Raw genomic sequence first — 11,101 nt, 5'->3', positions numbered from 1 at the left:
ACACACACACACACACACACACAGACACACACACACACACACACATGCATACACATACGTGCACAAAAGGAGGATGAGGCGTGTCTGAGAGACTAAAGGTTCTAATATATTTGCACAAACCACAAAGAATCCTAAGCGGCACGCTACAGGATCAAAAAAGTCAACAACAACAACCCACAACAGACAGATTGGAAGAAAAGCAGTTGAAAAGCGACAATTGCAATTTACCGGTGTGGAAGAAGGACAGTTTCGTTGCTTACGTCTGTAAAGTGGGACAGGAGAGCCACGGAGTCAGAATGAGCCGAGGTAGGGACAATGATCTCAGTTGTGCGTGTTGTGAATCTGTTGTGTGTCTCTGTGTTTGCCAATGTGTGTCTCGATTCTGATCACATACTGTTCTTCGTCATTCGAGACAAGTTTAGGATGAGTAATTTCATTCAATATACAATTTAAGACTTTTTTTTGCACGCAACAAAAACGACATAAAATATCGACATTCAAGAAAATATAAAGTCAAAGTAGGTGACCACATCTACCTACTGTATCTCTAAACTAGCTTATCATTTTTGGTTCATATAACCACCTGTGAATGGAAAATATTGAAAGCAGCTACACTCTGTATATATTACTGTGTATCTGACATGGGAGCTTTGTGAAAATGCCCATGTGAAATAAAGTATGATCTGAATTTACCATTTTATTCACAATTACTCAGGTTCACATTAAGGTTAAACATGAACATGGTTAAATCCATTATATTAGTTTGATGCAACCATGTTTTTAATTGGTCGATAAGATATGATTTTATGCATCTTTTATTTCTATTTTGATATTTCGTTCAGTGGGGTGTAGGGTTAGGGTTAGGCATTCTCACACGTTTCAGTTCAATCGCAGAGAGAGAACAAAAAAATTAAGCACTATATAAATCGGCTAACACTTTTTTTAAATATCAGAAGAACTTTGCTGGCTTCATAATTGAATACAAATGATGTAATCAAATCAATCTATTTGATTTGGTTACATACAAAATTATAGAAACACTGAAAATTTTTCTTGAATGAATAAAGAATTGTTCAATATTTATCAATAAATAAGCACTCTTGCATAGGGAAACTAGTGCGAACTACAAATCTACAAATCGCAGTTCAAAGACTTTTATAATTTTGTGTTCTGTAAATCTCAAATTTAATATCAAATGTATTTTCTAACATAAAGATTGATCAGAGAACGTATTCTCTTCTGGCCGTTGGCACGGAGCTTTATCTTGCTACTTCCCGCTCCTATGTTAAAAAGTCTGGTGCATTCACAGCATTACACAGCAGCACACCTGCCAGCCTCTTTAGATGGAGCCCAGATGAACTGGTATCTCCCTGCAGCTGTGGGGATTAGAGTAAGCAGAGGTTTTAAAAAAAAATACAAATATAGCCATTGATGGCTTTAAGATACAACTCTATATAAAAGTGTCCCCAATGGAAACGGGTGGCGCTGATAAGGAGTTCCTTCCTCCTCTACTGGGTTAAATGTGCACAGAGCTTATTTTTTCATCTTCTTAATGGCACTCCAAACCACAGTAATCCACCCAAAGATTGTTGAATAAATAACCACATGCAGGCTGTTGCCCCTTACTTTCTCACATCACACCCACAGATCTGCTCTTGGTTTGAGATCTTCAAAGTGATATGTGGTCCAACTGTTAAGGAGCAGCAAAACAAAACTTTGTATCGTACTTTTTTTTTGTATTACCCATTATTCATTAGCAATTGTATACAAAATCCTTTATCTGTGTTGGTTACCGCTTCATGCCTTGGTGGAGCATTCAGACACGTCCTGCGGGAGGCATTCATACTTCATATGTTACTATCAAATCATAGGATTCAAGCACATTACATATCACAACTTGAGAAAGAAAAATAAATTTTATTTTAGGAACTCAATAGAATATAAATATATTGATAAGTCTCATGTGGCAGTTAAGAGAATAATCTCCTAAATGTATGTTGAGACTCCAAGTGATTACCTAGATAATACCTAAATATTTAAAATCATATTATTACAAAGGCACATTATACAGTGGAATAGGGTGATAATAATACAATTAAATTCTGCAAATTGTGAAATCCTTCCTGAGTATCGTGATTTGCGAAATATGAAAAATCTGCAATCAGCAATTTGTGTAAGTGTGTGTGTGTGTGTGTGTGTGTGTGTGTGTGTGTGTGTGTGTGTGTGTGTGTGTGTGTGTGTGTGTGTGTGTGTGTGTGTGTGTGTGTGTGTGCATGTGTCACTGAGTGTGTGTTTGTGTGTGTGTTTGCATGTGTGTGGGCGTTCGTTTGTGTATGTGTATGTGTGTGTGTGTGTGTGTGTGTGTGTGTGTGTGTGTGTGTGTGGGCTTCGTTTGTGTGTGGGCGTTCGTTTGTGTGTGTATGTGTGTGTGTGTGTGTGTTTGTGGGCATTCGTTTGTGTTTGTGAGTGTACTTACGATCATGTGTGTGTGTGTGTGTGTGTGTGTGTGTGTGTGTGTGCAAGTGTGTGCAATTGTATTTTAATTGTTGTCTGCCAAAGTACTTGAGGTACACTTCCGTCAAAGGAAAGTTGAGGTTTTGTGTCCGTTTACAGTGAAATGTGTAGACTGCTGACAACTTGATTTTAAACAAAGCCACGAAAGAGCTGTACTGCCGTCTTATCTTTAACCCCCACACACACACACACACACACACACACACACACACACACACACACACACACACACACACACACACACACACACACACACACACACACACACACACACACACACACACACACCAGACTCATGCATGCACAAACAGATACTGCCACACACAGTGCCACACTTACTCTATACTATAATGCTATTTCCTAATTTAGACACTTATATCCAAGACAATTTATAGTGAATTCAGATGTCATTAGGGAGCCGGCTGCCTTCCTTTGTGTGTATTTATGTAATAAAGTGTAACATCTGCATAACAAAAACTTTTTGAAACTTTTTGTATGCTATTTGTTAATGAACTGTTAATATTCAACTTAATATTAAGTGGTTTGAGAATAACTGAGAGAGAAAGAGATAATAACAATAACCCTGAAGAGGTGCCAGACAATCTCACAGCCTGTTGAAGGCATGAGTTATAATTAATACATTCAGTGTCCCACTACATGGTTGGGCGTTCTGACACGCTCGTCCTTTCTGCAAGCATTACCACCGATCGCGCTGGAGCTCCGCTTGCAAGGGCAGAACGATGTTGAAAACGGGCTGAATCCGTGTATGCTGACTGACTTTGTGTAGTCTGGGTGCTGAGAATCACTGTGTGTGATACTGAAAGGTTGTGGGTCCAAGTGGGTTTCCGGATATTTGAGAACCAAAACAGGGGTACTCGCTGAAATGCCTTATCGTTACTCTTCCTTGCTTTGTTGACAATAATTGTTCAGACACATTGAACTAATAACGTATGGGAAACTTTCAAAACTTCCTATGACGCAGGCCTACAAATGATCTGTCTTCCTGTATTACTAAATCCTAATTTTCCCTCATAAACCGTGATATTTCTCTGTCTTGTGTGTAGCGACAAATTCAGTATGATTATACTGAATGTGTTACCTGGTCAAAGCCCACTATTTATTTAAAAGGACTTATAAGTCATCTACCACATACCAACTGCCCTCCTTTGCAGTCTATAGACGTGTACTTTGGCATCGGAAAAGAGGGCAGACACTGACACACTAACACACACACGCACAAAATACAAAATACACACACTAACAGAAAGTATGAAAATAAATCAAATCATTGTCATGTGGTGTCGTGAGGACTGCCTTTTCACATCCCTAATCGTCCCTATAGGATAGAGAGGGCAGAAAGAGGGCTGGGGAGCAATGTGCATTCAAGCAGACCAATGTTAGCAGAAGATAGGCAATCTTCAAGTGATTCTCATGGTAAATAGATGGTGACTGTATCTCATAGCTTGTTACTTATACAGTATTTCATTACAGTACTGCAGGACAGGATAGTACACTACACAGTCATATAGTACAGTACAGTGCTGTACTTGAGAATAGTCTGGTTGAAGTTGCCCATGTGGCCGCATGAAAACAGGTAATGCAAACATCAGAAACATAATTGACTTCAAACTCTCAAAGAACGGCCTACGAGGCTGAGTCTCCTGTCAGTGTCATCGAGGTCACTGGAGGTAAAGGGAACTGGGTGGGGGGGAAGCAAATGGCCACAATAAGTTAAAATGGTACGCAGTGATGGATAAGTGATGGGGGGGGGGTTTGGGGAGCGGTCTTCATTACTGGAAGAGGGGAGAAGAATGAGCATATTACTGGCAGTGGTGTCCTTGGTGAGTGAGATTGAGAGAGGACTGTGACAGACAGAGAATACTTGAAGGAGGTCTCAGTCAGAGTGAGAGAGCCTAACCACTTGAAAGCCCTTGAGGTTGACACATGGAGTTCTCAGCCCCTACTCATTTTATAATATTCCACGGCTCAAACCCTCACTCTATTTTTTGGATTTTTTACCAGGTCATACTCAACCTGAAGTGTTGAAAGACATTTCTTCTTGAGCGCTGGGTCAGAATTACCTTTGTTTAGTTCTAAAGGAAAATAACAGCAGTTGAAATCTAGTGGTAATTTTGAACACATCCGCTGTCAGATTTGACAAATATTGCATTCTTTTGCAATATGTCATCAAATGTCTTTGCCCGATTTAAGTATAAGACTATGTTATATATTTTGTTAAGTTGTGTACTAACATTATCCCAAATGCTTCCAAAATGTTCAACCCAGAGATATCCCTGGTTTGGTTTCATATGGCTAGCTGGTCCATGGTGGATGTTTGTTTGTTTTGGCTCATCCACCATATAACGTGATACACAATCGACTCATCTTATGGCAAGTCAATAAGTTAATGTTAGGTGTTTTCACCGGCCTGGGGGTGAAGACCGCTGAGGAACGAGAGGAATATGCAAACTCATGTTTTACTTGCTCTGGCGTATGCTTCTGGCCCCCCTCCTGGTCAAACTGGTTTCCAGCAGACCTGGACCGGGTCGGGCCAATATCCATTTATATCCATGGATCTAATAGGGGGTGGGTTAGACACAATGACTTTACAGAGAGGTTCGTCCTTAAGCTGTTTTCATAATCATCCAAGATGGCTGCCACTGATGTGCCACAAGGATTCCTGCTCTGATTGGTTGTAGGTCTGTACTATAACGTCTGGCGGCATTGTGGTCTGGGCCCGTTAAAAACACCAGTTGGACATCGAAGTTGAACTGAGAGTTTCCAGCGTTGTACACGTTTACAAAATGATCTGGCGATGTCAGCCTAGGTGAAGACAACCAGAGATGTTAACGCTGCATTGACTCCCCTATTGGAGAGGCAACTGTCCTGAAACGGTTAACTGTTTAAAGCACTATCACGTGAACATTACAGACTTTAAAATTGGTGGAGGAATGTGAACATTAGAGTGCTTTTTGTTGGTTTAAAGGCCGTTCTTGCTTCTCGACGTTGACTAGGCGACGGGTCGCAGCAGTCAATCCTGCGTCTGTATTTATAACAACTCAATGATCCCACACCAGGTCAGGGCACACTACATCATGGTTTTGCTTGAGAGACCCTAGTGGAAGAAATTATGTAGTATACATTTTCCCTTCTGGTGGACTGTCATTTCTGGAAACACTGAAATATACCTTTTAGGGTAATTCATGTTGAAGGTTCTGAAGTTCACAAAAAAATCCCAAAGGGTTTTGACCAGGAAATACAAATTCCATACAACTGACTTGTATTGATTATTTGCCTCTTTGTTGAATCTTCATCAAATCTCTCTTTGCATTTCTTCTGTCATGAATGGGGTCATCACAGGTAGGCCTACATAGTTACTGACTGTTATTCACAGTGTTATGGAATACTTAATTCTAATACATTGGATGACTTAGGTGACAAAAGGTGGACCCCACCCACGAGAGAACATGTTGGTGTATCGTCGGTCACGGATCACTACAAATTTAGTGTGTTAGCATGAACAGTGCATTACTTGGCATGAGGGAGACCTCTGCCTTTAACAGCAGTAAATCAGTTCCACATCAATGCGCTACGAATCCAAAATGAAAAACAACGATCAACAGAATTATTTGCCTTTTCTTTTTTTGACAATGCAAAAGCAATATCCTGAATGCTGCTGAATGATCTATATTTCAGCTGATTAAAGTCCCTACAAAATCGACAACGTTATAGATGTAATTAATTAAGATGAACATAACTAATATCTAATCACTGTTTGTAACTGGGGTGTCAGCAGAATAAACTACGACGAGTTTCCAGTTTTACTGGAAAGTTAGACTTTACCTATAGTTAGACTTGTCATTAAGGCAGGAATTCTCCAACAAAGCGGTGCTAGGTAAGAACTAACAGCTGTGGCCTTCTGTCGTTGTCCAGCTGGGATTGAAGTGATACCCTGCAAGATCTGCGGAGACAAGTCTTCAGGAGTGCACTACGGAGTGATCACGTGTGAGGGGTGCAAGGTACAAACACACACACACACACACACACACACACACACACACACACACACACACACACACACACACACACACACACACACACACACACACACACACACACACACACACACACACACATAAATATATATATATATATATGTGTAGATATATATGTATATATATATGGACATACATCCTCAGACACAGTAGGCTTGAAAAGTACTTGAGACAGTGATACATTTGAATTCAAAAGGGAATTTATTATAAAATCATCCTGGAATTTCAGGGATTCTTCAGACGAAGCCAGCTGCCCACTGTGTCTTACTCCTGCTCCCGGCAGAACAACTGCCAGATCGACCGGACCAGCCGCAACCGCTGCCAACACTGCCGGCTGCAGAAATGCCTCGCGCAAGGCATGAGCCGCGATGGTGAGACACAGATACACCTGAACCCTGACACCACACCACTCCGTCTCTTGAGCTCAGGTCAACACTGTCTTTTGTCCTTCTTCAGCGGTGAAGTTCGGACGGATGTCCAAGCGTCAGCGGGACTCACTGTCTGCTGAGATTCAAAAACACAAGCAGCAGCAGCAGCAAGAACAACATCACCATCAACAGCAGCAGCAGCAGCAGCTCCAGAGACACGTCACAAGGGACGTGCACTCCTACCTGGTATGCTCTTCAAGCGAGTCCCCTGCTTCGGACCTGATCTCCCGCGACTGCAGCGGCCTGGGGAGAGGGGACAGCGGTGGTCCTCCTAACCCCAGAGGTGGGTCTCACTCACCTCTTCAACTCTTCCTGCTCTTCACATTAAAATCATCTCTCAAACTTTGGTTTCCCACTCTCTGTGTTACTCTACGGTTCAGGGTTTGATTCCAGACAGCCATCTCTTGAGGTGATGGGGATTCAACCTTATGACCTGCTGGAGGATGCCTTTGGTCACTATTCCCATGTTCTGCAAAGCAGAGGTGAAGTACAGTAGTCCAGTAATTAGTTGTGGTGGTGGGGATGGTTGCGCGTGTGTGTGTGTGTGTGTGTGTGTGTGTGTGTGTGTGTGTGTGTGTGTGTGTGTGTGTGTGTGTGTGTGTGTGTGTGTGTGTGTGAATTCAATCCACAATTCCCATGAATTATATCCATGCGGTTGTGTTTTTCAGAGGACCTGTGTGGCAGTATCCTGCGCTCCCACAGAGAGACCAGCCAATACAGAGTGGAGGAACTGCACGATCTGAAATGGAAGTTGTTCAATAGGGAGGAGATACAGGCCTATCAGAACAAGGTAGGCAGACGCCTTTCCTCTCCTTTTCCCTTTTCTCCCTGTTTCTTGTCCCTCTGATCACCGAGTTCTGCTCTGCCCTGACCCCCCAGACGATGGATGAGATGTGGCAGTATTGCGCCATCAGACTCACCGATGGTGTGCAGTATGTGGTGGAGTTCGCCAAGCGCATCCCGGGCTTCCGTCTGTTCAGCCAGAACGACCAGATCGCTCTCCTCAAAAGTGGTGAGTTTAAGCTTTTTTGTGTGGGAACAGATTTTCTATTGGTCAAGGTGGACTCACAGAAGAAAGGTCATGGGGTCCAACGCTAACGTTCCCAGGCTATATATTCACATCGATGAGCAACACTTTTGCTCCTACACCCTACCTGGTCCTTGTTGACATGTATCTGAACACTGCGAGTCATGGGTAAAAGTGATCAATGCTAAAAAATCAATTCAATTAATTAAAATTCACATAATAATTTGTCACTCGGTCACTCACTTATCTTCAACCGCCTATCCGGGGTCGGGTCGCGGGGGCAGCAGCTATAGCAGGGGGCCCCAGACTTACCTTTCCCGGGCCACATTGACCAGCTCTGACGGAGGGGGATCCCGAGGCGTTCCGAGGCCAGTGTTGCGATATAATCTCTCCACCTAGTCCTGGGTCTTCCCCGATTCCTCCTCCCCGCTGGAAGTGCCTGGAACACCTCCCTAGGAAGGCGCCCAGTGGGCATCCTTACCAGATGCCCGAACCACCTCAACTGACTGCTTCCTAAGCAGAAGAGCAGCGGCTCTAATCTGAGTTCTTCACTGTGGCTGATCTTCTCACCCTATCTCTAAGGGAGAGGCCAGCCACCCTCCTGAGAAAAGCCATTTCGGCTGCTTGTCCCTCCGAGAACAATACACATAAGACCTGTCTCTCCCCGTGTGTCCCCGGCACCAGGGTCGATGGAGGTGCTGCTGGTGAGGATGAGCCGCTACTTCAACACAGAAAACAACACAGTGTTTTTCGACGGGAAGTTTGCTGGACCTCAAGTCTTCAAGTCCCTGGGTAGGGTAGCACTCACCGCGGTTGTATCAACGTTTGCAAACATGGGTGGTTGTTGAGCCATGTCACAGATGGATACTAAGTAATCCTCCCTCCTACTTGTAGCGTGCGGGGATCTCATCTCGGCCGTGTTCGACTTTGCCCGTGGCATGTGTGCTCTGGGTCTCAGCGAGCCCCAGACCGCTCTGTTCTCGGCCCTGGTGCTGATCAACACCGGTAAGGACCTCCAGATCCTAAAGTAGTCGTACCTGTCTCTTATGGTTTGTTTTTACCCCATAAATCAGCAGAAATTGATTGGATCATAGATTTCACATCCGATTTCAGGTGTAACCATACTTGTTTCTTAAACACATCAGAGACTCACTGCCTGTTAAGTAGCATCAGTGTCCTGACGGCTCTTTGGTTCTGTGTGTCCTGCTGTTCAGACCGACCCTCTCTGGAAGACAGAGTGCAGGCTCACAGAGTTCAGAGAGACTTGGAGGTGGCACTCGCTCACATGTTACACAGAGACAACCGAGAGAGCCTACTACACAAGGTAGGCCTATATGTGGGACCACATAATAGGGGCTACACTTTGGAATGGATATCCATTTCCTTAAATGGATATCCTGTGTCTGTGGTTCATCGTCAGCCCGCACTGTATGAAATTGAGGACATTTGTATTCCTGTCTAGCAGAGGGGAAAAGTGTCATCTATCTCCCTCGTATTTTTTTCTCCCACCTCTCTCTCTCTCTCTCTCTCTCTCTCTCTCTCTCTCTCTCTCTCTCTCTAGCTTCACGAGAGGATGGCGTTGTTGCGCTCGCTGTGCCGGCAGCACATGGAGAAGCTGCAGTCCTTCAGCCACTGCTACCCCGACACGGTGCGCTCCCGCTTCCCCCCGCTCTACAGGGAGCTGTTTGACTCCGAGGCCGATGCCCCTCAAGGGACGGCTCCCTGAGCCACCTGCTTTGGATTCCCGTAGAAGCATGCACACGTCAGACGCCACATGTGCGAGCATGCACCATACACACACACACCACACACACACACACTCAACCTATGAGAATCAGATCTTGTTGATGTAGTAATTATATATTTGTACAACTTGGAAGTGGGAAATAGTCCTTTGTTTGTTCTTTAAGTATGGTGTTATGTTTTCCCTCAGGATATAATGTGTGTTATTTCTATCCGATTTTATCACTGTGTTCCGTCACTCGATTTGATAAATAATGCTTCTTCTCAGGAATGTGTGTTATATTTGACAAATGAGTACTTTGATACACACATAAGCATTTCTGTCCAACATCTGTTATGTATTTGAAGCAAATCTTTTTTTTTTTAAATCCGAGAGTATTGGATTTGTATTGTTAAATGTATATTCTTTAACATCTTAAATGTTGCGATATATATATTTATATTTCTTTGTGTGTAAGCTATTTTTATATGACCTTCAATATTTTGTGGTTTCTCTATATAGATTCAACAAAAAAACAGGTTAACAATCAATTGACATTCTACTAAGCCTGTTTGGTTGTTATGTTTTTGGAAGGCTACGATAGCCATATGCAAGAACTCCAATAAACTGTTAATACATTGAAGAATAAAACATACGTCTTTCTTTAAAATGACCTACTGAATAACACTTAAATGAATAGCTAAACTGAGTCTGTTGAATCTATTAAATCAGGCTGGCTCTGGCTGATAATGAAAGAAGAAGTTAACCCACAACAAATTACGTTAGTACTCAATGTTCAAGGACCAAGCCTGTGTCTTACGAGAATCTTACCAAACGTTGTCAAGGACAGTGGCATAAACAAACCATGTTTGGCTTTCATAGATATGACCGTAAAACACACATCAAACAAGATGTGCTGACAACATTAGTGCAGAGCGATGTTGAAACTCGGATAAGGGGAAATTACTGAAAATGGCTTGTGTTTATTAAATGTGGTCAAGTGATCCCTCCCTAACAACAGAAGGAAACCCGCTGCTTAGGGAGTGGTCTGGCTAGTCGCATGCATCATGATGCATCTCTGACGCATCTTATCTCATGTTTATCCCTTTCAATAGTGCACACAATCCCTCCCTTCTACTTCCTCATACTTTCGCACGATGGGAGTGTTTTGAGAAAGAAACAATTTGTGTAGAAGTTAAGTAGTTGTCATCTTCAACAAAAATGGAAGATGACATTTTTACAATAGTACAAAAGTACGAGCTTTGTTTCGGAGAGAGGTGCCAAAGCTTTGGTTTATTTGCCATCCTCTGATCTCTGACCTTTCTTGGACTCCATAGACTGACAAGTACATGCT

At 42.9% G+C, this 11,101-nt stretch overlaps 1 protein-coding gene across 2 annotated transcripts in view; it reads left to right on the top strand.

Annotated features, from left to right (window-relative positions):
* The window catches only part of rorc (RAR-related orphan receptor C), an 18,507-nt gene extending 7,742 nt beyond the window's left edge, over window positions 1-10,765 (top strand). The window contains exons 1-11 of one of the 2 annotated variants that reach the window (XM_056602769.1): window positions 115-306; window positions 6,448-6,533; window positions 6,799-6,940; window positions 7,026-7,280; window positions 7,378-7,479; window positions 7,666-7,787; window positions 7,877-8,009; window positions 8,709-8,816; window positions 8,919-9,029; window positions 9,239-9,348; window positions 9,586-10,765. In XM_056602769.1, the coding sequence (XP_056458744.1) occupies window positions 297-306; window positions 6,448-6,533; window positions 6,799-6,940; window positions 7,026-7,280; window positions 7,378-7,479; window positions 7,666-7,787; window positions 7,877-8,009; window positions 8,709-8,816; window positions 8,919-9,029; window positions 9,239-9,348; window positions 9,586-9,750 (1,344 nt within the window). In that variant the 5' untranslated portion in view covers window positions 115-296 and the 3' untranslated portion in view covers window positions 9,751-10,765. Of the gene's footprint in view, window positions 1-114; window positions 307-6,447; window positions 6,534-6,798; window positions 6,941-7,025; window positions 7,281-7,377; window positions 7,480-7,665; window positions 7,788-7,876; window positions 8,010-8,708; window positions 8,817-8,918; window positions 9,030-9,238; window positions 9,349-9,585 lie in introns of those variants that run through there. The other variant, XM_056602768.1, reaches the window with a different exon arrangement.
* The last annotated feature ends 336 nt before the right edge of the window (window positions 10,766-11,101 follow it).

Source organism: Gadus chalcogrammus, chromosome 11, assembly GCF_026213295.1.
Source record: "Gadus chalcogrammus isolate NIFS_2021 chromosome 11, NIFS_Gcha_1.0, whole genome shotgun sequence".
NCBI lineage: Eukaryota > Metazoa > Chordata > Actinopteri > Gadiformes > Gadidae > Gadus > Gadus chalcogrammus.
The sequence above is the reverse complement of the archived record's forward strand: the minus strand, read 5'-3'. Positions and strand labels throughout refer to the sequence as shown.